General features: G+C 43.7%; 1 protein-coding gene across 1 annotated transcript; it reads right to left on the minus strand.

The window, feature by feature from the left end:
* Positions 1-8983: 8983 nt before the first annotated feature.
* CD83 (CD83 molecule) lies at positions 8984-23475 on the minus strand. Its single transcript, XM_074146856.1, has 5 exons — positions 23315-23475; positions 23056-23186; positions 12814-13030; positions 12597-12700; positions 8984-10791 (listed from the first exon to the last, which is right to left on the minus strand). Exons 1-5 carry the CDS (start codon positions 23355-23357, stop codon positions 10633-10635), a joined length of 654 nt encoding a protein of 217 aa, XP_074002957.1. The 5' UTR covers positions 23358-23475; the 3' UTR covers positions 8984-10632.
* Between the last annotated feature and the right edge of the window lie 4002 nt (positions 23476-27477).

Consider the following 27477-nt stretch of genomic DNA (forward strand, 5'->3'; position numbering starts at 1 on the left):
AACCCTTCTAAAATGAAAGAATTAGTTTTTGCATGATCAAAGCCACTGTAAACTCTGTGTTCTCTGAGGTGGCAAGTGTGTTTTATATTTGCTCCCTAAGCTGCTTTGAGCACTGTGGCCACTGAAAAAATAATGCATAGCAATGAGTTTTCAATAACAATACTTAACAATTCTTCACTGATGAGAAGGGAAAATGTCTGATTCAATCATAATTTTTTATGTGTTGCGGTTTTTTCTTTCTTTATGGGCTTGTTAAATAAGCATGAATGAGGTACAGTATCCTGGGTTTTATTGGAGGCATAAGCATCAGACTCATTCACAAAATGCTCCCCATTATTGCATGTAATTGAAAAACAAAAGAAAATAGTCTCTTTGGGAGTTTAACATATATTATTTCTTTTAAAGAGCTAATGCTGGGGGAGATAGGCAGCATTAATTCTGTGCGTGCTCTTTTTAATTTGCATTATTTTTTAATCCTTTCAATAACTCAAGACCCAGCATTCCTAGTTAAATGTGCTTTTTTTTTTTTTTTTTTTAATTAATGCTTACAGTCCAATGTCAGGTCACTTTCTCTATGCGTGCCTCGGATACTTAACTTTATTGCTCATTGATTTATGTTTTGGTGGGACCCAGCACTATCAATCATTGTGCTAGATACTCTACAGACTTCTGATAAAGATGATGGCCCAATCTACATGATCAGAAACAACAGTTGGACAAAAGCAATAAGCAGCAGCTCCCGGGCAAGGGGGACATGGGAGGGAAGGCAAGGCCAAGAGGACAAGTTCAGATGATGTTGTTGTGGAGTTTTGCAGAAACCACCACCCTCTTTTCCCAGCATACCTTCTCTGTGCCTGTTGCACAAAGCTTTTTAAAAATATAAATCACTATAAAGTGATAGAGAAGTAAAACTAACACTGGAGAAGGGGGTGGAGGATAAAGCAGTCTCCTGGTGGTAATTGTATTTTATTAAATGGCCCCTAGTAGAAAAACATTTGCAATGACTCTAGAGGTTTCTCCTCCGCTTCAGTTTTTTGTTCCTGGGAGAAGTTATCTTGCTGACTTTCCCAATTTTATTGACTCCAAGGACAAATGTGTGTTGAGGTAGAGACTTGTCACAGAGCAATGGCTGCAGCATGCAGAAGCCCCAGTGCAAGGGGTGTCATGCAAATGTACTGAGAAGGTCTTGACCTTTCTTGTGTCCGCGGGGGGGTGTCGGTGGCGACACCCCTTTCACGTCTTGGGACAGAGTAGTTCTCGTCCCTGGCCACAAAGAAGCCAGGGAAGTTTCTCCTTGCCATCCTTGCAGCATCTGGGAACAGCACAGGGTGGGAGAAAGTGGGAGAAGAGAAAAGACGTTATTGAAGATCATAGGTCAGGATCTGGGAAACTCTTTAAACTTACCCCAATTTTGCCTACTTAGCATTTCATCAAAATGCAGCCATGTTTTAAACAAATCTCTGAAGCCTGTCTCTCCGGTGAAGCCCATTACATTTTGTGCTGCACAACTTTGATCTCACAAAACAGTCTCTTTATATTAAGTAATAAGGCATCATTTGGTTTGCATTTCATCCATTCTTTATCACATTTACATTCAGGTAATTGCTTCCACATGCTCTTCAGTAAAAGAAAAATCCAACTGCAGTTCAGGCATGTTTACGTTTATGGATGGATCGAGTATGTCAAGTGTCGATGCTTTATTTTATTTTTTTTTTTCTCCAAAGTGGCCAATCCTCACAGACTGCTTTGGAGGGGGGAGGAGAAGGAGAGTCAGTAATTCATGTTTCAAAATTTTCCAAAATTGCTCCCAACTGAGATGTTTTTCAAAGCCCTAATTTACCATACACAAACCTTTAACGCTTGCCATGCCATCATGTTTATGTCAGGGTAGGCCTCCCGTGCATTCAGTTGTGTGTTGTTATTTAATATGGAAAAAGCTTTAACTCTTTCTATGCTATGAGATGTAAATAAGTTAGGCCTGGGAGTATTTCTGCAAAGTAGAAGAAAGCTGTGTTTTGTCCTTCCTAGGAATTTGGGGTGAGTAACACCACTTGTCTCCTGCACTGCTAGCAGAAAGAGGAGTAGTTTGCCAACTACAGCATGAATTGTGAAGCCTGTGAGAATAGCAGTGTGAATATATTAATGCTAAAATACAGTGATTTTTATTTTAAATTTTTTTTCTTTTTTGCATGAAAATGATTGTTGAGAAGGATCGGAAACAAAGTACGGGCTGTACTGGAAGATGTAGAACAGATCCGTGTTCTGCGTGCTATATAAAGATAAATCTTCATACGCCGACAGTTGTTGTCAGCAGAGTTGACGGGTTTTTTTCTTTTGCTAATGTTAATGGTAATGTACTAGCACAATTTAACAGAGACATTTACAGCTGTTAAGATGGAGTGAAATGGAAAGAAGCTGTGAGAAGACAAACCCAGGAGATTTGACACGTGCTTAGGTGACAGGAAACAAGAACTGTGGGGAGAATCTCTTATTCTGGGGTCATGGCAAACTTCACCAAATTCTGTTGTTTAGGAACTGTAGTAAATGTTGTAGGACTGCTGCTCGTCTTTTTTTGCTGATGTTGAGTGAGTTGGGGGGGGGAGGCGGGGGGATTTGTTTCTCCAAAAAGAGGGACTGGTTATAGCACTCCCTCCATAAGTAGAGCGCAGTGAGCCAGTCACAATTGCCTGGATCTTAATCCACTTGACTGTATTTGTATAGTAAGTAGGGCAGAGGGCCTAGCAACCCAATTCGGGCGCAGATATTGCTCCGTGCACTTAACAAAAGTGCTACTATAGTATGCAAATCTCACGTTTCTGCTTGGGACGCAGGCAGCCTCCAAAAAGTCCCATGCAGATCATCTGTTTATCCTAGGCACTTACCATAATGGAAGGGCACTTCACAGGGCTTAGCATACATTTCCTACTACTGTCCCTAGAAAGTTAGACAGCCTTAAAGAGCTCCTGAGTAACTTGGGTCCTGTGAAATGCAGGTCTAGAGGGGCTTAGCTGAAGGCCATATCCTCAGGACCAGTGTCTTGCAGCCTAGCAGAAAGGTTCCAGCATCTGATCTGGGATTGCAGTTTTTAGTAATTTAAGGGCCCGGTTGCAAGCCCAAGGATGGGAGCTGCATGAGACGGTACGGAGAAGGGGGAGTTGGCTCCCCCAGCCAGGAGAGCAGTTTGGCTCCAGCCCCATGAGCAGTGGCCCACCTGCTAAACTGCCCCATGAGGCAGCAAGTCTGTGTAGAGAATCCCAGTGTGAGAAATGTATCCTTGCCTTGTAAACAGGAAGCTGGCTCTTTTGCCACCTTGTGCCACAGATTAGGAATTTTTTATTTACTTTTTTCTTTTATCCACATGTAACACCCAGCATGGTTGAGTGCTGCACAGACCAGAAAACGATGAGACCATGTGCTTGGCTCCACGAGCCGGTGGAGCCAAGCAATTTTCCCTAATATCTGATCTAAACCTCCCCTGGTGCAACTTGAGGCCATTTCCTCTCACCCTATCGCTTGGTACTTGTGAGAAGAGACCGACCCCCCACCTCGCTACAACCCCCTTTCAGGTAGTTACAGAGAGCAATTAGGTCTCCCCTCAGCCTCCTTTTCTCCAGTCCAAACAACCACAGTTCCCTCAGCTGCTCCTCATAAGACTTGTTCTCTAGACCCTTCACCAGCTTCGTTGCCCTTCTTTCGAAATGCCCCAACACCTCAATGTCTTTGTTGTAGCAACAGGCCCAAAACTGAACAGAGTATTTGAGGTGCAGCCCCATCAGGGCCAAGTACAGGGGGACAATCACTTCTCTAGTCCTGCTGGCCACGTGCTCTCTGACACAAACCAAGACACTATTGGCCTTATTGGTCACCTGGACATGCTGCTGGTTCATATTCAGCTGGCTGTCAACCAACACCCCCAGGTCCTTTTCCGCCAGGCAGCTCTCCAGCCACTCTTCCCCAAGCCTGTAATGCTGCATGGGATTGTTGTGACCCAAGAGCAGGACCTGGCACTTGGCCTTATCGAACCTCGTACCATTGGCCTTGGCCCATAAATCCAACCTGTCCAGATCCCTCTGAGGAGCCTTCCTTCCTTCAAGCAGATCTGCATTCCCACCCAACTTGGTGTCGTCAAACTTACTAAGGGTGCACTTGATCCCATTGTCCAGATTGTTAATAAAAATATTAAATAGAGCTGGCCCCAGTACTGAGCCCTGGGGAACACCACTTGTGACCAGCTGCCAGCTGGATATAACTCCATTCGCCACAACTCTTTGGGTCCAGCCCTCCAGCCAGTTTTTCACCTGGCGAAGAATACACCCATCCAAGCTATGAGCAGCCAGTTTCTCAAGGAGAAAGCTGTGGGAAGCAGTGTTAAAAGTTTTATTAAAGTCTAGGTAGACAACATCCACAGCCTTTCCCTCGTCCAAAAAGCAGGTCACCTTGTCATAGAAGGAGGTAGATTAGCTCAGCAGGACCTGCCTTTAATAAACCCACGCTGTCTGGGCCTGATCACCTTGTTTTTCTGTACATGCCATGTGATGGCACTCAAGATGATCTGCTCCATAAACTTCCCCCAGCACTGAGGTCCAACTGACAGGTCTGTAGTTCTCCAGATCTTCCTTCTGGCTGCTCTCATAGATGAGCGTCACATTTGCCAACCTCCAGTCAACTGGGACCTCCCCAGGTAGCCAGGACTGATGAGAAATGATGGAAAGTGGCTTGGTGAGCACTTCCACCATCTCCATCAGTACCCCTGGGTGGATCCCACCTGGCCCCACACACTTGTGTGTGTCTAAGTGGTGTTGCAGGTTGCTAACCATTTCCTCTTGGATTATGGGGGCTTCATTCTGCTCCCCTTCCCTGTCCTCCAGCTCAGGGGCTGGGTACCTGGAGAACAACTGAACATTAATGACTAACTTCCTCATAGGTACTGAGGGGAATGCTTTTAGGTCTCCCCAAACCCATCTCTTCTCCAGGCTGAACAAGCTCCAGTCCTTCAGCCTCTCCTAACAGGGCAAGCACCCAGCCCTGACTGCCTTGGGGGCAGTTTGGGGGCCCAGAACTGGACAAGGTATCTAGGTATGGTCTAAGGAGTGTTGAGTGGGGGATCTACTTGATATGCTGTGTTCCTGTCCATGTAGCCACAGATGCTGTTGGCCATCCAGACCTCTTGTGCTCAGTACGTATCTGCAAGGTTACTTTAGCAGTAATGTGCTCAACACACTCTCCATTCGTGGAGCTGACACGGCCCCATCAGCTCGGCTGCCCACCTGAACGCCAGCAGCCACATCTCAAGAAAGGCATGCTAGCTGGTGTTAATGAAGGGAAGGGGTTAATTTCTCCTGGCTTGTACATAACCCTACACTTCCAGCTCAGTAGATGGAAGGAATGTGATTAAATCAGTGTTGATACCAAGTCTGAGAACAGATGTGAGAGTGAATTGGCAGAGCTGGAATTCAGATGGGATGAAAATAGCAAAAGGGAGTGGGTGTAAACTGTCACACATTTGTGTTACAGGTGCTTGGTCTAGACCCCAGCATTTGCAGAGACTCCTGTACTTTTCTGCTTATCAATTCTTATTAATCCAGTTTCTCTTGTCAGCAGGGCCTTTTTTGCTTAAGGTTAACGTCCAGCAGTTCAAACCTCCTGTTCTCTCCCCTGAAGGACAGCTGGGGTAAAAAGTTCCTTTCAGCTCCAAGCAGGCAACTAGGTGTAAATATTGCCGATTTTGCCACCTCTCACACAAGACAGCACTTGAACTCATTCACTCCCGTTTATAGGCAGGGAAACTGAGGCACACAGTGCAAATGTTCTCCAAAACCACCAAACAAAAAAATACCCTAACCAATACAGGCTGCTCTTACTCCCTTCACAGAAGGTACTGAAAGACTGCCGAGAGCAAAGCCCACGTTTGCACTGGACTTGTAGAACGTGTGTTTCCATTAGGACCTCAGTTGTTGCCCCTTGCCTTTGATCTGTCCACGGAGTTGGCTTTATTGGTTTTGGGGTCTGGGGTTTTTTTTGCACTGCCTGTGATCTCTGTTTTGTAACCGAGTAAATGCTTAAAATCAGCCCAGGCTGTCCATTTGCAGCGCAACAGATGCACTTGTAACTCAGCCACAGGGATGTAGCAAGTCTTTCCATCAAAGGGAGGGAAGACTCGTATGGCTTGGATGTAAGATGAAGCCTTCAAAGGATCCACCGCTGCTTGCAGTGACCCATGTCGGTCCTACCACCACCCATCCCCTTGGTGGATTTTTCAGGATTTACATCACCACTCGAGAGAGTTAACAGCACTCCTTTTGCAGCTCTACGCGAAAGTACTATCAGCTGTAGTCAGCAAAAAGCAAAGTACTGCAAACACAGGTCTTGGCAGAGAAGTAGAGAGAGCACAGACCATCAACCAAAAAATTTGGTATTGCCTTTATTTGTAACTCTTTAATCTCCCCAGCAGTTTGTTCCACAAGTGACTAAGAATCAGGGGTTTGCTGATATTTGCTTAAAAAGGAGGCGTGGGGAAATCACTTCCAATTTACCTTTAACTATGTAGCTGTGACATAGTGTAAAGTGTTGTCTTCGTGTACAGAGATGAGGAAAATCAATTGCAGTTCCTGAGGGGCAGACGCATTTGTAGAGAAGGTCGCCAAGTACTTGCAGTTGCTCAATGGACTTGGAACCGGATCCCCTCCCTGTGCTGCACGGCTGCTCAGCTCCGCGCTGAGAGGGGGAAGAAAGGGAATGCGTGCCCCAGGGAAATGCTCTCTATGCTCTCCAAAATGGTCTTACCAAGGGCAGAAGAAAGAAGGGAGGCAGGCATTCGGCATGCCCAAAGAGCCGTATTCTCTTTGTATCATTCACAGGCACATACAGAGGATTACTTTGGTCCACGTTGTTGAATAGAAGCGTGTTTGTAACTTCTGCTCGGGCAAAATAGGTTGAAAACTGTTCAGCCTTCACAGGAAATATTACTGTTGCAGTGCTGTCAAGGTCACTGTCAGCCTGGGTTATCTGCTATGTAAGTGCTAGCCACACAAATCAGGCTTAGCTAAGGGCTATAATTCATACACTCAGCATTTTGTAGATTATGTCCTTCCTTTACCTTTCCCTCACTGCCATTTTGGATATTCATTTAGCTCTGGTGTATGACCGTTGCAATTTCTCTTTGGGATAATTTCCCCATGTAGTGCAGTGTTTTGCTGTATATTCCTTAATCACAGCTGTACACACTTGCTCTGTATGAGCAATTTTATATATAGCGCTTATTGTTATCTTTGAATGCAGATGGTTCACCTTTGGACAAAACAACAGAAAAATGCAGGTTACAGAGGGGGGAAAAAAATCAATGAAAGAGTTACAAAACCCACAGGAAATATTAACAAGGAAGCTCCTGTGATTAAGGCACCCAGAGGAGAGTCAGGAAACCTCGGATCTCTTCCCAATTCTGAGCCAGACTTCTTCAGGAGCTTTTTGATTTCCAGGTGTCTTATCTTTTATTTATAAAACAAAGATTATGGTATTTCCCACCTCATGGATTTGTTGAGATTAACTAAATTCCTGATTCTAAAATGTATTGTAAGAAAGTATTACGAAGAACTGTTCTAGCATACACATATGCTTTTATAGTATCTTACAAAACTACAGGCATCAATAATAAGAAGAGTGGTGGAAAATAATTCTCTGTCCAACAAAGCAATTAATCTGTTTAATCAAAACAGTTTCTTGATTATGCAATCCACAACACGTTCCCTGTAATAATGAAGTGTTAAAGTCTAAAGAATGTGTGCATGGGCTCATCCCCTGTATTCTGGGCTAGCCGAGGCAGTAATTTTGAAATACGAATAGGTCCATATTGCAAGGAAGGACTGTCTCTTCTGAGATACAGAATGAGCCACACATTTTTAAACATAGTAAGATTTTCAGCCAACGTGTGATTTTATTTTTTTTTTCTTCCCTGTTAGTGCTGAAGTTGCTATAATACCTTAGCTTTTATCCTTCAGTTGTCTGGTTCTCATTCGTACTATTTCTAGCTAATGCTAGGTTTTGTCCTACAATTCCACAGCAGTTTCTTTACACCCCAGATGTGCAGGCACCTTCTTCGCTTTAGGACGTTACCTGTTTCTCTCCAGCTCTGTGACTCAGTCAAGCATCTCGGCATAAGACTTTCTCACCGCTTATGCCTTCTAAACTCTTTAATGCATTTGAGTGGCCTTGAACATGATCACTTCTACTGCACAGCTGGGCCTATAACAAATCCCCAGAATCAACCAGACTGAAACTTCTGAGCCTGAAATGTGACTCCCAGTGTTGTTGCCTCAGGCCCCATCTTCTGGATTGCAGACAGTTTGGCTCAGGTCAAAAATAATGGGTATAGTTGCTTACACAAACTCCCTTTTTTCTTTCTGTCCTATCTGATCTGATACTATTTATACATCTGAAGAAATTATTTTAAAAGTGTTTCAGCCTTTTCCACTGATTAATTTTCAACCCCTTTCAACTTAGTTTTCCCTTCCTTCCTCTTGTCCTCTCTCCTAAAAAAAAAAATAAAAATTAATGATAATCAAAACTCAAACAAAAAAACTATGACTGTCAGGTATTAAGCCTTTCTGACCAAATGGAGAAACTTGGTGTACCCAAGGGCATTGATGTATCCATGCACATTCAGTTTGTATTACTGCCATCTAAACATACACGTCACCCGTGTTGGGGCACCACGTTTAAAAGTCACCATGGGTAGACTTAGACACACTTGTGTTCTCCCTAATGACTTGCCTGTCAGTACAGAACACGTGTTTTAAAATGTACTTTGGACACAAAGTGAAATTTTGAGGAAAATTTAAATTATCTTAGTTCCTTAGAAATGCATAAAATTATCCATTGCTTAATCAATTATACACACATACATACCCTCTCCTACAGAAGAGACTGGATCAGGCATCTACATTATTTGATGTAATTATGTTGGTTGTAAAATCAAATGCAATTGATACGGAGTATTTCCGGGTTTATTTGCCATATGTGGTACACAAAGACAAATGGTAGGTTACTTCTGAAATTTCATTTCATGTATGTTCCACACATTTATATGTAAAAATTGATTATAAAAAAGCAAACGTGGCATTAATTTACCATGCTCTAAGTAAATTGCATATCCCTTGTAACTGTTCTTCTGGTCAGAAGCCCCTTGGACTCCACCAACACAGACATCTACTCTGCTAACAGAGGCACTACTGAGTGATGCACACTGCTTTCCTCCCATCTGCGCTTCAAAATGAGTCAAAGGATTATAGAAAGAGCCTCCTTGTCACAGCCTGGAATTCCAAACTGCACTAAAAATCCTAATGTTGCAGTTTAACTCTTGAAGGATATTTTTTTTCTTTTTTAAGATTGTGTTCTTAAGTGCTTGCAAATTCACGTTTTGGCTCAAATTCTCACACTGTGGCATAAACACCCACAGTCACTCTAAACTCCTCGTTTCACCTTCTGCACCAGCAGCCAGATAAGGGAGGTTCCTTGATTTCAGATTCCAGAATCTCTCTTGCTTTCTTTGATCCAAGAGGACAAGTCTTCTCTCCCTTATATTGTGTGCCTGAGTTCAGCTTTTCTCATGTCCTTGTTTCATATATACTGCACGCTGTCAACAGCAAAAGCAGGTGCTCACGTCTCATCTCCCATTCCGATATCTCACGGCTGACTTGGTACATCCCAAAGATGTGGATGGTTGATTTCTTCCAAGCCATGGCTTTGGTTATCACTTGTGTAACTTGACTGACATAGATGTCACCTACATTTGACTTCGTGTTTTATAAACCACAAAGTAAGTAATCTTTACATGTCCTTAATATCAGTGGCTGCTTCATTCTTATTTCTGTTGCTTTAAAGTTAACAGTCCATTGAATCTTCCTATGGAGTGACCTGTCTAGAGATGTCCCTGGGAAATGTGTCCCTACTTCTCTCACAGAGATAGAAGGTTCCTCTTGGTCCAGAAAGACTTCCAGAATATTTTCTCCCTTCTTACATTTCAGCCTGTCACTCTGAGATTTAAAAGTGAATGTTTTTTTGGTCCACCCAGGACAAGAGCATGAAGTTACCTCTTCAGCTTACTTGAACATCACATGACAAGTTACATCCCATTTGAGTAAAGGAACTCCATCCAGAATGTGCTCCAGGTTCAGAGCAGAGACAGCCCCACACACTTAGCTTTTCATACTGCAGTACCTGTTGTGTTTGCTTTTGAAAGATGGGAGCTATTAGTTCAGTGAAGAGCTTAATTATCCAGCTTTGCTCTGCCATGGCCTCCTTATAACCTGGTCTTCCTGTCACAGGAGTGTTCTTACTCAGAAGAAGAGGGCTGCACAGCAGAGTGAAATAAAGTTGATATCAACTTCATAACAGCATCATAACACTGTTGTGTAGCTGTAATGGTATTTCTTAGCCGCCTAACTCCTAAAAGTTACTGTAGTGCATAATAGTGCTTTTCAAAGGCTTGTCTAGCGCAAGCAGATCGCTGGAAGGTTCCCTATACTTTCAGGCTGTTCTGAAGAGGCCATATATTATCATTTATTTCCTCTCCATACCACTCAGCCATCCAGCTTGTGTCGTGTTTACTGATGAGCCCATGGTCCCATCAATGTCAACTTAGACAGAACTTGAAGTAAGTCCGTTTTTGCAAGTGTTGTCACTATTTAAATCCTGGAAAGTTGTCATTTCATGTACATTGATGAGGGTGAGCATGTGTTTCATATCCGGTCCGGTTTTCTGATAATTGGGAGACATACTGTCTTTTCTTAGGCATGTCTAAAACAGAAAACAGAAAGGAAAGCTTAAAACTGAGGGTTCCTATGAAAGGCAACTTTTTAAAGTTTGAAAGTGTTGATTTTCATTCTTGCTAACCATACGTTACACCTTTTCCATTTGTTTGTCACCAGAAGCACACAGTACAAAGAAAAGCTGCTGTTTCTTGCTCAATCAAGGAGCTTTATAGGACAAAAACCTTAGACACAAGGAAATTTATAATTATTTCATGTTTTCATATGAACAGACCTTGCATCAAGCTCTTGCAAGTCTGTTTCCACCTGCCTTCAATACAGGTCAGTGCCCAAAATTTTTTTCATCAAGTTGGCAAAGTAAAGCCCCAATCCCGACACCGGTCTTAAACTTAATATCGCTGTTGAGTTTAGCGGAGATTAGGCACAACAGCCATTAGGGGAGAGGACAAGGCAACCTGCAAGAACTTAACAGGCATTTTAAATAATGAAGCTCACTTGTGAGATCAGGGCAATATTAAACTTTTATGAAAACTAGGTTGATACCTGAGACTGGACCTCACCCAAGAGTAAGATACACATAATTCCATCAGAGTGATTATCTTCACTACATGGATCTGGTTTTTTTTAACTGCACACTACAAATGGGACTTTTTTTTACATATGGGGAAGGAGAGGTCTCTTTAGAGAGCTGAAATACTTTCAGGACACTGAGCAGAACAGGGGCATCTGTCTCTTCTGAGTGATATCCTTGCTTTCATACGTTCATCCTAACAAATTCCTACAAGACTTATCTTGTCAAACTTTAGTCTGAACGGCACAAATTACTGGCAGGATTGTCAATCTAAAAAAGAGACAAGCATAAATTTAATTGCTCCCTGAAGATACATGAAAAGCTACATTTAGCTGCAGCTAATTAGATATTCTCCAATCAACAGTTATGATTCATCTGCCGAGGAACAAAACAAGAAGGCAAATGTGAAATAGGCAGCAGAAGTTAAATGTGACCTTCCAAAATGCTGGGGTTGGTTTTGTTTTGTTTTTAATTAGAAATGCAGCCGGAGTTGCACTGTACTGACACCAAAGGCTCATGCTACCTCTAAGCCAGGAGGCACAGACCTCTACACAAGAGGGTGAATTCAACACTACCACAGACAAAGCATAGATTGGCTTCTGTGAAGTAACCTTCCCAAATACCTCCTCTCTCCACCTTTCCCAGAGCTACCAGCCAGTGTTAATGATATGGATGAAACCCCAAAGAGGTTCTTTTCCAAGGATCTTTAAATGTCTGTTTACCAAGAAAGATGGAGCTTCACAAAGACACCCATCTGAAATGGGGTTGTCACCAATTTACAGGTATGGCAACTGAGGCAAAAAATAGGTGGACTTGAACTTGTCCATCATGCTGCCACACAAAGCAATGCCATAGGTGGGAGAGGGAACCCAGGGGCCTGTGCCTCCATCTCGACCAAATGCTGTTCCCAAGTTCCAAACCAGAAGAGCTGTTGATGTGCCCTTAAACTGAAGAGTAGCTTGCACTCAGAGTAGCTGGAAGCAGAAATGGGCAGTGGGGTGCAGGAAAATAACTGTCTGGTTTGAGTTAGATCAGGGTGTAGTGAAATGTTTATCTCTTTGGGACTCCATCCTGTGTTCCTCATGCACTTGAGTTTCTTCGGGCTTCGAAAATACTGTGTGAGTATTTAAAGGGTTTGATCATAAATTAAGTTTGAACAGTAATTTCTAACCAGCTGTGTTAAGGTGGTGCTAGCAGAGAAAATAAGTGGGGTTTTTTTGTTGGTTTTGGTTGGTTTGTTTAGGAGAAAGGGAATTACTTACACAGGTGAAAAAGATGAGCAGCAAGTAAAAAATCCCAAGGCACGTCAGCATGAAAAGCTCGGTTTTGTATTTTTTTAGTTTTTCGTCTTCTATTCCAGGGCAACCTAAAACGCAAAGCGAGGTGTTACATTGTTCCAGTGTTTGTTAAATATTTTTAAACTATTACCTTCCTGACATGCCATGTGGAGCATGGGACAACCAAGAGTCTCTACTGTACCTGTTACTTTTAACGTGACTATGCTGCTCAGATTGCGTTCTCCACTCCGTTCCCCCAAAGTGCACTTATATGTCCCGCTGTTTTGGCTGGTCGTGTTTTTGATCCTCAGTGAAAAGAAGGTGTCATTGGAGAGCTCCAGGGACCCTCCGAGTTCTTTTGGATAATGAGATTCCATGTCAAGGACTTTCCATGCTATTCCTTCGCCGTCACCAGCCATCTGGAAAACACAAATATATTTCTCATCTTGGGTAACAGTGTCATCCTGAGTTTTAGGGGAAAGAGAGTTTTAAAGCTGGCTTATGGCTGAAAATACAGAGGCTGAAGAGAGGCAGGGGGGGACACACCTCAAAAGCGCCAAATATGTTCATGCTCACAATCAAAAAGTATTTGCTTTTTTGCTTATATAGACACTATATTTATAAATAGACACTATAGAGCTATTCTGTAATAGCTTCTTAATCTGCCTCACCTGGGCACAATCCTGGTAGAGATGTAACATGACAAAAGGCAGCAGCAGAGTTTGCTCTCACAGTCTCTATGCAGAGGCCCCAAAAGAGTTCAAACAGAGAGAGACAGTCCACGGGGATGGAACTCAGGCAGCAAGAGGCAGCCCTTGCCAGCTGCTCAGCGGTGGCTCTGGGGACCCGATGGCCCCAGGAGAGGCTGGCAGCAGGCAGGTAGGCTCCCCCTGCCAGCACACTTGCCACCGTGCGCTGCTGGGAATTATTAAACCTGCCGGCCCGGCAGGCACGCCACAGCGGGCTGGCATCCTCCCAGTGACCCTGCAGCCCAGAGGTCCTCGTGGGAACGCAGCCCTGGAAGCTGCACTTTCCTGTGCCAGTTTCTGTGCAGCTGACCCCTGAGACCACGGTGCCTCACTGGAGGAATAGGGTGGGGGGTTTCCCCCCTCCTCTTCCCCTCCGCTCTTCATCGGAACGAAAGAACAAAAATCGCTTCGACTCCTTCAGATTCGGTTGCGTGAAGGTCACAAGCAGGTTCTGGTGCACTTGGGGAGCATTTGTATGTTGAATTTCTTAATTGTAACCAGAAGAGCTACATTCCTTGGCATTGCTGAGAGGCTGCTGGAGGAATGAAGTGTATTCCCAGAACAGTTTGTACTGCGGGGTGATAGGATGCACTGAAAATGACAATTGGCTGGGAACCACAAAGAAGAGAGAAATGACTAACTTGATTTGATAGATGGGAGAAGGGTTTGAATTAGCCCGTGTCCGTTCTTATTCATCGACATTGCTCCTTGGGATTCAAGGCAGCGTGCCCTCCATGAAGGTTTCTTCAGTAATGAATTCAGTCTTTCTGTGGACCAGCACAGCCAGACCCAGCTCATACAGTCCAAGGCCCAGCTTTTCAGCCAAACCTATAACTAATGTAAGCCAACCCTTTTTTATTTTTATTATTTTATTTTAATAGGCACATTTTTGGGTTGCATGTTGGTGCTTATTTTCTATGAGTGTGGCTACTGCATCAGGGTATAACAGTTACACTGTAAGTTATTAAAATTAACACAATTTTCTCATACTGAGGCTAGGAGTATCTGGTTTCTCTTTCATGGGGAAAAGTGTGAGGAAAGCATACGGGGGATTCTGGAGAGAAATATGGGCCTGATGCTCCACTATACTTTGCTACTTTTGCAGCCCTAAAATGGTGTAAAAACAAGCTGCAAGTTGGGGAACTTTTCAGGAACTGGGGAATCAAACTAAAGCACAAGATTTTCATAACTAAAGATCCTTTCTCAGAAAGGTTTGGGGTTTTTTAGTGCATCAACTGAAACAAAAAGCAGTAATTCCCTGGGGCTTTCCACACTTTACCCAGCAAGAGGGAAGAAAGTCCCTTCCTCCTTTTAATCCCTCGGTAAATTTACCCCAGCTTCTCTTTCTTATTACCCTCAGCCTCAAGCAGCTATGAGAGAAGTAGTATCTAGGGCAGTTTTCAGGCTGTAGGGACTTCACTACGTTACAGGGATTTAGGTATTTTCGGGCCATGCACATTGTCAGAGATGTGGCCAGAGGAATTCCAATACCCAGGCTTGGCTCAGCTCTGGTTACAAGTGGGTCAATAGCAGTTAAGTGGATAGAGTTGACCACCCGCGGATCTAATTTTTGCTACTCTCCCTTCCCTTACCACCCCCTTCCTCAGTGAAATTTAAAACTGCCCACAGGGCAATAAAGACAACCAGCCTGGCTGCCCTTCACATTGCCTTAAATGCAGATAGGAGGTCTGAGCTACACACAGAAAATCAGTTTTTGGTTTTTTGGTTTTTGGTTTGTTTTTTTGTTTTTTTTTTTTAATTCACTAGTAGCATAAATAATTGCTGTTTTGGGTGGCAAATGGTGCTGTGATTCTTGAGGCTGAGACCTGGGAATCAGAAAACACTTTGATCTTTCTGCATGCAACTGTAATCACCACTGCTAACATAAGGGAGAAGTAAATTAAGTCCATGTATCCTATGCATTTATTCCCAGTGAGATTTTTGGTAAATGATTTAACTTCCCTATTTGATGGGGACACTGAGGGATAGGATTGATTATTGCTTCCAATGCTTTTCAAGGTGCTCGGTTGCCATCACACGTACAGTGATGGTGACCCTGGAGACAAGTAAGTCAGAACTTTGCCTTGCACTGACCTGCTCCACATAAGGCAAAGCACTGTCCATGAAGCTGCACAAACAGCCTTTCTCCAAAACAGGAGAAAAAGTTGCCTTGTAGCCTAACCTGGCTTCTTCACTCTGGGAGAAACCAGTTGCAATCTGGATGGGGGTCGCGAAGCTTTGCTTTTGGGGAGGAGGAGGAACGGTTCATAAGTGTGGGTTTAATTTGGGGTTTGCATGGCTCGCGCTCTCCATCAAATCTCTCCTTTACTGAAGTGCAAAGGCAAGGAAGGCAGTCCGTGCTGGTGCTGGTGTGCCCAGCAGCCTCCCTACATTTTTTAGGCTACAGAGACATCTGGTGGCATTTTTCCAGCCTCTACACGCAGCGCATCCACCCCAACTCAGAGGTCACAGCAACCCTCTCTCTGATGCCTGAGCCAAGCCTTTTTCCACTGCAATCTTATCTTCTATTACCTTATCAAAAAAACATCAACACCTCCCTTTTTAAATTCTCTAAGTAGCGGGGAAACTTATGAGCAAATTTGCAGAGTGTGTCCCTGTATCCCAGCTGTGTAAAAGGAAGACCATGAGATATTCAGTAAGGTCATCATTCTGCCTCTTGCTCTATTCAAACTAACCTCTTTTCCCCCTAAACCTAATTAAAATTACGAAAATGCCACTTTGTTTGCCACCTCCTGTGAATTACTTGGCAGACTCTCACTAGACAGATCATTTTGCAGCTCAAGCTCCTATGATAATCCAGCACTAATTCATGCCAAGTGTCCTCCAGGTGATACCACAGCCCAAGGTAAATGCTAGGGGTTTTTACCTAATTAATTCCGCACAAGCTTAGAGGGATCGAAGCGAATGCTGTTGGTGGCAGCAATCCACTTGTGCAGGGACCATCCTCTTCTTTAATCAGCGAAAAAGTGGTTTTCTGCCCGCGTTTCGTTTGCATTTCGTTCATCTTCCACCACGCTGGCGAGCGAGCGGCGGCACCCCGGCTCCCCCTGCTCCCCACTGCCAGCGGGAGGAGGAAAGGGAGGTGGTCTTTTCCCACTCCCGTGTTTGCTGTGAATGGCTTTACCAAAATTCAAAAGGCAAATCATGCCTCGTGCCAGGACCGGTAGAAACGCTACTGCATCCATTTGCATAAAACGGGTCTCATTGCCACGCCGGCTGCTGGGGGGTTACCAAGAATTTAGCTGGGAAACGGAGACCTGCAGGCTGGCAGCATCATTCCGCCTGTCTGCATAAAACTACCCATTAAGAAAATTAAACAATAAAGGAAATGTGAGTTTATGTTTATTGTCACATATCCATTGGCCAGTGGCAATGTCTGTGACAGGCTTTTTCAGAAATCAGCTGGGGGGCGGGAGCGGAGGGACTAAGTCTGTTGTTTTCCATTACCTCCATAGCAATGAGAGGGAATGCTACCCCCAGGGTCTGATACTGTCCAATGCCTTCATTAATGGCCTGGACACTGGGACAGAGCACATGCTCAGCAAGTTTGCAGATGATACAAAGCTGGGAGGAGTGGCTGATACACCAGAGGGACGTGTAGCCATCCAGAGGGACTTCAACAGGCTGGGGACATGGGCTGACAGAAACTTCATGAAGCTCAACAAGGGGAAGTGCCAAGTCCTGCTCCTGAGGCACCAGAACAGGCTGGAGCCAACCTTCTGGAATGGCCCTGGTGTCCTGGTGGAGCCAGCGATGAGACCTTGTGGCAAAGGCGGCCAACAGCCTCCTGGGCTGCACTAAGCGGGACATCTCCAGCAGGTTGTGGGAGGTGATCCTTCCCCTCGGCTCAGCACTGGTAAGACACACCTGGATTGCTGGGTCCAGTGCTGGGCTCCTCAGTACAAGAGAGAAATGAACATACTGGAGAGAGTTCAGTGAAGGACCACAAAGACTATTCAAGTTTTGGAGCTTTTGACACATGAGGAGAAGCTGAGAGAGCTAGGACTGTTCAGCCTGGAGGAGACAAGGCTCAGGGGCATCTTATCAATATGTACCTGATTGCCAGGGGGATAAAGAAGCTGAAGCCAGACTCAGTGGCCTCCAGAGGTAAGACAAGAGGCAATGAGCACAAACTGAAATTCAGGAAATCCCATTTAAACATAAAAACCCCCTTTTTTACTGTGAGGGTGGTTGAAGAGTGGAATGGGCTACCCAGAGAGCGTGGGGAGTCCCATCCTTGGAGATATTCAAAATGCAACTGAACACAACCCTGAGCAACCAGCTCTAGTTACCTTATTTTAGTGAGTTTAATTGAAAGTTACTCTAGTTCCCAAAAGCTTGGAAACACTTGGTCTGAAGAGGTTGAGATTTTCCCACATGTATTCTCTAGTCAATTGACTGATTCCTCTTAAGTTTCTCCCAGCCTGGAGCCGTTTGGTAAGAATAGTGGTGGTGATCCAGTGGGTATTACAATGGGATAGGTTTGATTGAAAATACCTGAAATTTCCATTCTGTGACTGGATGAAATACAAGAAATAGGTAGAATAATTAGGCCTCCAAAATTTAAGTGCTCTTCACCAAATATTTCTTTTTCAGAGAACTGAAAACTAGGAGGAAGAAGGAGAAGGAACACTTTTCTTGGTCCTAGCTGGTTGGTTTTAGCTGCAGTTTTGAAAACTGCTACAGCATTACATGATATTGCCACTAAACAAAGGCAATTCACCCATGCTGTAGTACTTACACCCAATTAATCAATTAAAACTTAATTTTATCTTGTACACGTAAGAGCAAGCAGTTGTTAAATTAATTCATGCTCTCTGCTCTCATTAAATACCTTTTCTTATCGAACTTTTCCCAGACTAAGGTGGTACGTTGGCTCCCAGGTAAATCAAAGCACCAATATAAGCCACTTTTCCCATAAAAGCAAATTTTTATGTCAAACAAAGTGGTTCAGGTCCAAAACTGATGTCAGTTTAAAGGTGGAATGTATTAACATTAATTTATTTTCTTCTGAGGGTGGGATAATTGTAAAAATGGTTTTGTTTAAAATTATACCAGGAATAATGGCCAAGTTAAAATTTCTAACTGCTAAGGAGATCCAAAAACTATATACAGCCAGAAGGAATTTATTTTCTGAAGCAAAATATCTAGAATTCTGGCAATGCCTGATAGCCAACATATAATGAATCACAACTGAGCTGAAACCACTTAATAGGTGTATTTTTCAGCACAAAAGCACTTTCACATTTGATTAGTACTGAAGGTGCATCCATATGGTTCCTATACGGTGTCATGTAGAGATACCAATGTTAAATTTGAAAAAAACAGACATAAATTGTGGGCACATGTGAGTGAACTCTGACTGTGCTTTAGAAGGGAAAAAGAAAGAAGAAAAACCAAAACCCAGCACCAAAACAAAAGCAAAGGAACCGCATGTGACACGAGCCAGCTGGAAAAGCCCTCTGACTCAGTCACACAGCTTCTTTATTGGGTTTTTTTCAGCTAAGGGCATCCAGCGCTAGCTCATGTCAGGCAAAAGAATTGTTTTGGTCATGAAATCATTTCCACTGCTTCCTTGTCTAAATCATCGATGGGTTGGAGCTACTTGGAGCTGAATAGATGCCTGAGGAGCATTTGACTGCATCTCTTCCGGTATGTTAGAAATTAGACTGAAGTAATTTAGCAACTATTTACCTATGCTAATAGATAATAGCTATGCATATTTAGCAAAAGCAATTTCCTTTGAAGGAAGGTATGATTAGTATTACATGTCTATAAGGTTCATTCTTGTTTTGTAAAATTACTTCCCCGTTTAATTCTGCCAAAATTCTATATTTTTCAGGGAAGTGTTATAAAGTTAACAGAATTTTCTTCACTGAAGTACAGCCTTCTTTCCTCTTCCTCGCAATTTGTTTTAGATTAAGACTTTTCTGGCTATCACATGAACAAAATAGCAAAATATCCAGTGGGACTTCATTTGTGTGTGTTTAAACTAGGGTTTTCAAACTGGATATAAAGTGATAATTATGAGGCTTTATGAAGTGGTTCTCATTTTCAATGTGCTACACAAAGAGAAACTGTTCAGTTTTCAATAGCCCTATGAGGCAGAGAGGTAAGTAAAGTTTCATTGCCTAGATTCTTGTTTCGTAGGTGGGCCGTAGAGATTCAAACCAGTATTTCCACATACAATTCCCAGTGCCTGGGTGCTTATGCAAAAATGACCTAGTTTTCAGTTCTCAGTTGGCAAACCTACACTGCTCATATACACTTTCATGGCATGTAGTTTGCCCTATGAACTCGCCAACTTTCTCATGGCCACATAGTGAATGGGATGAGAGCTGCAGCAGGCTGGAAGAGGACTTGGTGCTCTACCTTCTCCCCCAGAGTGCTAGGCCTGCCAACTTCAAGTATTTATAAGTGAAAATCATTTTATCTGAGTTGACTGACCGTGGCCCTGATTCTGCACAGAACTACTTACACACGTGACTTCATGCGTGGGAATAATCTAATTAGCTCCAAGGATACTGTGATTCCGTGATACTGGGCACACGACAAGTTAAACACATGCCCGTCTTTTTCAGTGTAAGACATTAGCAAAAGTGAAGGAACTGTTGAATGCGATCTTTACATCCAGTGGGATTTTTGACACCACAATATTAACTCCTTTAAACAATTATTTCTCCATGCAGACCTGAAAAAATCAAGTACTTTTAAATAGTTTTATGGGTTTTAAAAGCAGATTGTAACGGACTATTTAAAAGTACCCCTTTATTGGTCAGAGCATGCAGAGGTGCCCGCGGGATGGAGGGGTTTGTTCCACGAGCACTCACCCTGTGCAAACAGCTGCACGTGCAGCACCATAACGTTGTCACCATCATTTTTTTAAAGCAGCAGAAGCAAAGGTTAATTGCTTGCATTTACTGCACAGTTCAAAGTGACCTCATACAAAAGATTTAGCCTAACAGCTGCTTGAATTTTACAGTCTGAAATTTCATCCCATTTGTTAGAATTACCTTTTAATTAGCCCTTTGGGGGTACACGCAGTGTTTATTGATTAATCCTTCAGTAGGTGTTTTTTAAATAACAGATTAATTCTCTATGTTGGGTCGCCAAGTCACACTCCACCATTCTTCTACCCTCCTTTTGGAGTGTTGGATGGGGACAGCAGCACACAGCCAAAGTGAAGAGAGGAGAGGTAGAGCGGAGCTTCAAGCTGCTGCCTACTTAGCTAGCCCTACAACTAGAAGAAGTATTGCTTCTTCGGCACAAAACACTGAGCCTAAACTACTTTTTCCTGCAGAGAGTCAGGCTTTTTAGCTTTCATGCTATGCTTTTCCTAATATGGCGGTGACTGTGGCTTGGGCTAGCATCACGAAGAGTGGCATTAACTGCCTGTCCCCACTTCCCATCTCTCTTCTGGGATGAGTAACTAGAAGACTGCAGTACCATGGTTGGTGCCATCAGCCCCTGAGGATGGTTGCAACAGCTGTAGATTGTTAGATTTGCTAGATTTTGTTACTTCTTGTAGTTTTGGCAGTGCCAGCAGAGAAAAAAGAATGAGATCCTGTCATGATGGTCACTGGAAAAACAGTCTTTTCCTGAGTGAAATGGATGAAGCAGGAAGAGCAAGGAGACCACAGAGGGAGAGGAGATTGGTGGGACAGGGCAGGGGACATGCGGTGGCGGTCTGGGCTGTAACAGCCTGACTGCTGCAAAGGGAAGCAGCGCTAATGAGGGCTGCTGAGGAAGAGGCTCACACAAAAGACATCATCAAATATCACCCTCCCCTGCATGTGCCGTCATTTTGTGCCCAGGTGGGACTGTAAAGTACTATGAGACAACACAGAACTGGGTTTACAGGGTTTCCTTACACTCCATCAAGGCAATGGCTTTTGGCTCCTGCTTGCTGCCTGGCTCTCCCAGCTGCCACTGAACTCAGAAGGACACGCTTCTGGAGGATCCTCACCCTTCAGTCTGCTGAAACTGTTTTCATTTTTGTTGACTTCCCACACTGGCCTGGGGGAGAATTTTCAGGTATCTAGTCAACCTCTCTGTTTATTCCTCCCCCCACCCCTTACCACTTTCGTTCAACTCCACCAGGTCTACCAGACTGCATGGTTTGCCTGCAACGAGCTCCCTGCCCTGCCTAGTCTCTGTGGGAAACATGGGGCCTTAAATAATTAGCATGTATCTGTATGGAAAATGCATGTCCTTATCCAGCTTTTGAAACAGAGGGCAAAAAAGTGTACGTTGACTACCTCAGCTCCCATAGTAATGTTCAACCAAATGCATTATTCTCTCCTCTCTGTCCCACCCACGCTTAGTTCAGTATTTTGGAAAAAGGAGGCGACTACAGATGCTGCACTTACTGATGGGCTGGTAGCCAGCTGTTTGAAACAGCTCTTTCATTCAGGGTTAGGTACCTTTGGGTTGCAGTTGTCATCTAGTCAGTAGGCAGATGCTCATTGTTGCACCAACTGAAACTCAGATACAGTGCAAGTTTCAACCACAGAAGCCCTATCTAATAACGCTGTTTGTTGGTTTACTGTAGGGAATAATTTTAAAACTGTATCTGACCAAACTGCTGGGGAAGCCAAAGCTGTGGTTTTATGTTCTGGTAGAGATAAATTAACAGTTTTCATCCACCAAAAATAGGGGTTTTTTCCCTTCCCATCACATGGGAAAGTAAAGTAATTCAGTTCTGTAATCCACAAAATCTTTATTCACAGATTGATTTTCCACTATTACAACAAGCAAGAGAGAGTCAACTTAACAGGCAACCAGAGGACCACCAGAACTGGCCCATGGTAAGCAGCAGGAGTGCACGGCTGGGAATGGTGAATGGGGGAGAACAAAACCTTCCTGCACATACACGGTCCCATACAGCAAGTCAACAGCCCCTTCTTCAACCACTGGGCAGCTCTGCCTCTCTTTCTATGAGAAACTCCATCTTGAAAGCGTTGAGCAGGACTTTTCTGCTCATTAGCCAATTGATCCTTGTAGTGCCTCCTGAAAAGAGGTGGCCAGCACAGCTCTCCTGCTTTGGAGATGGGAATTCTGAACCAGGGTAGTTAAGATGTAACTTTTACTTCATGACTGCAATGAGATGACTCAGAATTTCTAGCTCTCCATCTGCCTTCTGCGTACCCTCCCCTAATGTCCACCCCCACTAGCCAAATCTTCCTAAAGAATAGCTAGTACCCGATTAGTTCTTTTATTTCAAAGAAAAAATCAGCTCCTGTTTGGGGGGAGATTAATCAAGGAACAACATCATTGATGTTGCAAAGTTTGAATACCATTTTTTTCTCTGAAGAAAAATCCTGGAAAGCCTCCTTTTTGGAGTAGTATTTGGCAGGTTGTATGTGGAACATCACCTGAATTCTGATCCCGGGAAGCCACCAAGAGTTAGATAGAAAAGCAGGCCAAGAGCATTTCAGGGACCACACTCAAATCTATTTACAAGGAAAACGCCTGTTCTATGTGATCAGCTCAAATGCTTTCAATGCTGCTTTATCTCTGCTGCACTGACAGGAGGGTGCCTCTTCATAAAAAAAAAAAAAAAAAACCAAACCAAACCAAAACATTAACATTTTGTACAAGGCAAGCCAGTATCATGTAGGAAAGCAAAGCAAGACTGTTCACGTAACTTCAAGTAACTTAGGCTTTTTTCTTACTTTATACCAAGATGCTGTCTGGTAGGTGTCTGAGGAGTCCCGCAGAACTTTACAGGGCAGCAGCACTTCTTCAGCACATCTCACAGCAACATCTGGGACCACCACAGAAGCCCCATGGATCAAGCACCGAACTGCAAAGCACAGGTACACATCACCTTTAAAAGAGATTCCCTAGATATTCCTTCCTGTCTTCCCAAAACGTATCCCCACAAAATAAATGTGAAAGACCAGAAAGAAAAACACAAGGCTCCCCACTTACCATTGCACAGGATGATGAGCAGAGCGTAGACTACCGAAGACATGGTTTTTACTGCTTCAAATGACAGAGGAGCAGCAGCAGCAGCAGCCTGCCTCTTCGCAGGACAGACCGTGAGAGCAGAGTGAAACTGCTACTGCTTCTAGAGTGATATTTCTGGAGGCAAACTGGGGAATCCCCAGGAGGCTTATCTTGAAGCTCCCCGTCACAGGGAAAATCCCTACGTGTAGGAGCCAATGCTCCTCCCATTAAATCTCTTAGGCCACTCCCATTTCTGCAACCCACTGCTCCTCCGGTTTTTTTTCTTCTTTTTTTTTTCCACCTCTCTGTGTTGGTCTGAACAGAAATAAGGTTGATGGTGGGTTGATGGTGGGGCACTGTGGATCGGTGTGAAGGGCATCAAAATCAGCACAGAAAGAATCTCTCTCGAGTGACAAAACAGCAGGGGAAATGGTTTGTCAGCCTCCCAAAATCCCCTCTCAACCTTCTCTCTGCAGCTCTAACAGAGCAGTGTCTGTGCAAAGGGTTGGTTGTATGTAGCGATATTTTTTAAACCACATTTAAGCCCTCGGGTTGTAACACCACAAGGACACTGTGACTTGGGTCTAAGGGCTAAGTAGGAATTTACAGCATGACTGAGCAATACAAACTGTATTTCTGTAGTGTTACGTGTGTAACTCCCCATGTAGGCACTCATGATGTAGAAGTAGCATCTCTCCTTAGTGTATTTTTTCATTTTCAAGACAAGCAAGGGCAGCTGGAGTGACATTAATTCTACCTAATTATATGCTGGAAAATTTCCGCATGAAAAACATTCAAGGCAGCTCCCAAAAGAAGCATCATTTGGACATCCCCTCTAGATATCTGAAAAAGATCCTTTCCTTGTAAGAGCTGTTTCCCCCTGGAGAATTTTTGAGGAAGTCTGAGGTCGATCACAGAAGCATTTACAAATCATGAAACTCTGAAAGTTGCTGACATGTTATTTTTGGAAAACAGTTCTGGCTGCTGTCTTTAGGCTACTGAGACCATGATGGAGGGAAGCCATTTAGGAGGGGCTTTTTTGAGCTTTGATGGGTGAAGAGTGGGCCTTGAAAACCAGGTTTCTGGAAGCCACATCAGGCTGGGCATCCTAAAGCCAAATTACCTCTAGAAAGCTTTGTGAGGAGAAGTCAGTTTGACAAGTCCTTAGCATGCAAAAGTCCAACTCGGATGGGTACACACCGTGGGTGGGTAACAGTTTCAGAAACTCCAGTCTTCTGTGAGGGAAGTCAGAGAGCAATTTCGCCAGGGGCCTCGCTGTTGAAATAGCCTACTTATATTTAAAGCTTTTTACTTCTGTCTTCATTGACCAGCATAGTAAATATAACATGCTCTGAGCTTTATTTTTCTCTTTGTTTTTTTCCAGTTTCAAGAACGTCAATCCATTACTTAGAAGATAGGTACAAGTAAAATGTAAATCCCAGTGGATCTCTCTAGAGGGAGAGATAATCCTGAACTCTCACTTTTTTCTCCTATGTGAAGAGTCCTGGAGAAGGCAGAATGGTGGTGGGGGGGGGGAGGTGGGGGGGTATTGCTGGAGGAAATCTTGGAGAGAAGAGGGCTCCAGTTAATATATTTCACATCTGTTCTTCACTAAAATGATGGCTCTCCTGCCCCCATGACTCAGTCACACATCAAGCCCACCTCCACTCAGCTTTCACCCAAGTGCCTCTTTGTGTGAGTCCTGCAAAGCTACACATTTACCCTTCATAAACCAATCCAAAGGCTAAAACCTTCTCTACTCCCTTTTCATTGTGGGGAAACCTCTAGTGAGCGAACCACAGTAAGCTGCTGCCCTGCTGTGGGTCAGCCCACAGCAATCTTTCCCAAACGGCCTGACCAGATGTAGTCTGGATGCCTAAGGCTGAGGTCACAAGTTTGCCAACACAGAAGTGCACTGAAAGTAAGCCGGAAGGGTCAGGCTTCAGTTTGATCTGGGAAATGTACATGCCACACACGCTTGCCAAGGAGACGTTAAACAACATTCTTCCTCCGTTAGTTAAAATACAGGAGTTAAGACTCTTAAAAACACAAGGGTTTTCCCTCTAGGATAGACATAGCTTCAAGCAAAACAGCCCTTTTCCTCCAGAAGTATTTGCAAGCTCAGCTGCTGTTCCACAGCATGGTATGTGAAGCAGGAGAGCGAGATATGAAAAACAAAAACTGAAACTCCCTTTGCTGGGTGAGGAGAAATCATTTGGTTTCTAAACTTTCCCTGGTTGGGATTTTTTTTTAGGGAAACTTTGAACAGGGCTGTACTTTCCGTCCTAACTTTTAATAACCTTAATATGGTTTCAAAGAGCAAGCCCATTATCTCCAGAGCCCTGGAAGCTTCTTTGAGTTTCACTCCAGTCCTGAGCAGTGGAAGCAATGGGAGCTCAGTGGGACAGGTTCAGGTGTGGGAGTGAGGAGGCAGTGATTGCCTGTCAGCCTTCTCCGTGAGACACAGACCCACATCTTTGCAGTGCCCTTAGGAACTGCAAGAGCTACAGTTATGTGAGCAAGTGGAAGTTTATCATTAAATGCATTGTTCTGTAGACCTAATGAGACCTGCTTTCCTGCAGGTGTGTCCTATTGCCTCTTCCTCACCTTCCTTCACCTGTACCACTCACTACACCAACCATAAGCCCTCAATCTCACTGAGCAAGAAGCACCATCTGCTCTGGTGGGTCCAGAGCCGCACATGTGATGACTGACATTAGCAAGCAGTGTGTAAAACGGCTGCATTCTGCCTACCTTTCCCTTAGCAAGGGCACTCATTTGGATCTCCTTCTTTGACCCAGCTGCTGATTTTCATGAATTTCATAGGCCCTTAATTCTCTTTGAGCACCAATCCTTCTGTCAATTTGATAGAAAGCAGGTTCAGAACATACTGGCTGATAGACAGCCAGATGGCATGATCACAGAAATTTCATTCTCTGTGGGAAATGAGGCCAGAAGCACACAAGGATGTGGGATGGATTCATGGGATAAGGTTAAAAAGTCAGGACTGTATATTTTTTCAGTGTTGATAGAGCCTTGACAATGCTGTTCATAGAATCATATCCTTTTTCTGTGAACCAGGTAGGTACTGGTTCCCTCAGATACTTGGGCAGTGGGGTTTTCTTATTTTTTATTCCAGTGTGTGGCTGCAAAAGATATGTAAGATTCCTTCTCATTTCATGTATTTGCCTCTGAGTGCCAGCGTTCAACAGGAAGCACAGAATTTAAAAAGACGACAAAACTTTAGGTCTCTACAAGGAGTACAGTGCTCTCCACAACGAAGAATCAAAGGTTAAGACAAAGATGTCAAAACAGCATTTAGCATTTCTGGCAAGACACAGATTTTTTTCTGTATTGGGATATGTTTACTAAATATCCACTGCTCCACTGCATTTAGGTTCTTGCTTAGAATAAGGTCCATCCATGTGCCTCATATCCATTGTGAAAACGCTGGCGAAGGGGAGTTGTTTGTTTATTTTTACTATTATTAATCTCTTGTATAGCAATAAAAACTGTCCTTCAGTTCAACTGAGAAAACCAGGAAGCCTTTTGTTTTATGTTTTAGTAGACAACCATTTTTTAAATAATATACTCTGTAATATGGCACTGTCAGCTGAAGGAACTGTGACAGAAGAATCCACAGCCACAAATGCAGAGTAGTCAAGTATTTTGAGGGGTCCAGCAGAGCTGCAGTTACAGCGTTTACCTTCCTGTCATGCCAGAATCTTGACACTCACCACACCAACAATTAAAAGCAACTGAGAGTTTCCAGATTGCAGCTAATGAGAGGGACGTAGATTACTCATAAACTGGAGTTAGGAAAGTTTAAGGCCAAAGTTCTCTTCTCTGCCCCTTCATGGCAGATGTTGGGTCAGGGTCTGCCTTTGCTGTTTAAACAGTGGCAATCCAGCAATACTGAGAAACTAAAACACTGGGGCTGTGACCTGCTGGGCGGCACAGAGCTTTGTGCTACAGACTGGCTCCCACTGCCAGCTCAATAAATAACACCAAATAAATTATACATAAAAAAACACTCCTCTGAAACACCTGGACTTTGGACTGAGCTGTTTGAGATGTGCCAGCCCTGTTTATCAAAGTAGTGATTAAGCACACTCATGTAGAAATTGAAATGTGACCCAAAATGG

The sequence above is a fragment of the Numenius arquata genome, chromosome 4, assembly GCF_964106895.1.
Source record: "Numenius arquata chromosome 4, bNumArq3.hap1.1, whole genome shotgun sequence".
Classification (NCBI taxonomy): domain Eukaryota; kingdom Metazoa; phylum Chordata; class Aves; order Charadriiformes; family Scolopacidae; genus Numenius; species Numenius arquata.

What these genes read in the sequence shown, in the direction of transcription:
- CD83 (XM_074146856.1), bottom strand. Translation starts at nt 23,357, where the DNA reads ATGTCTTCGGTAGTCTACGCTCTGCTCATCATCCTGTGCAATG. An exon ending in AGACAGCATCTTGGTATAAA is followed by an intron (nt 13,031 to 23,055) that starts GTAAGAAAAAAG and finishes TGTGTTTTCCAG; the next exon opens with ATGGCTGGTGACGGCGAAGG. An exon ending in TGCTCATCTTTTTCACCTGT is followed by an intron (nt 10,792 to 12,596) that starts GTAAGTAATTCC and finishes TTTCTGTTTTAG; the next exon opens with ACATGCCTAAGAAAAGACAG.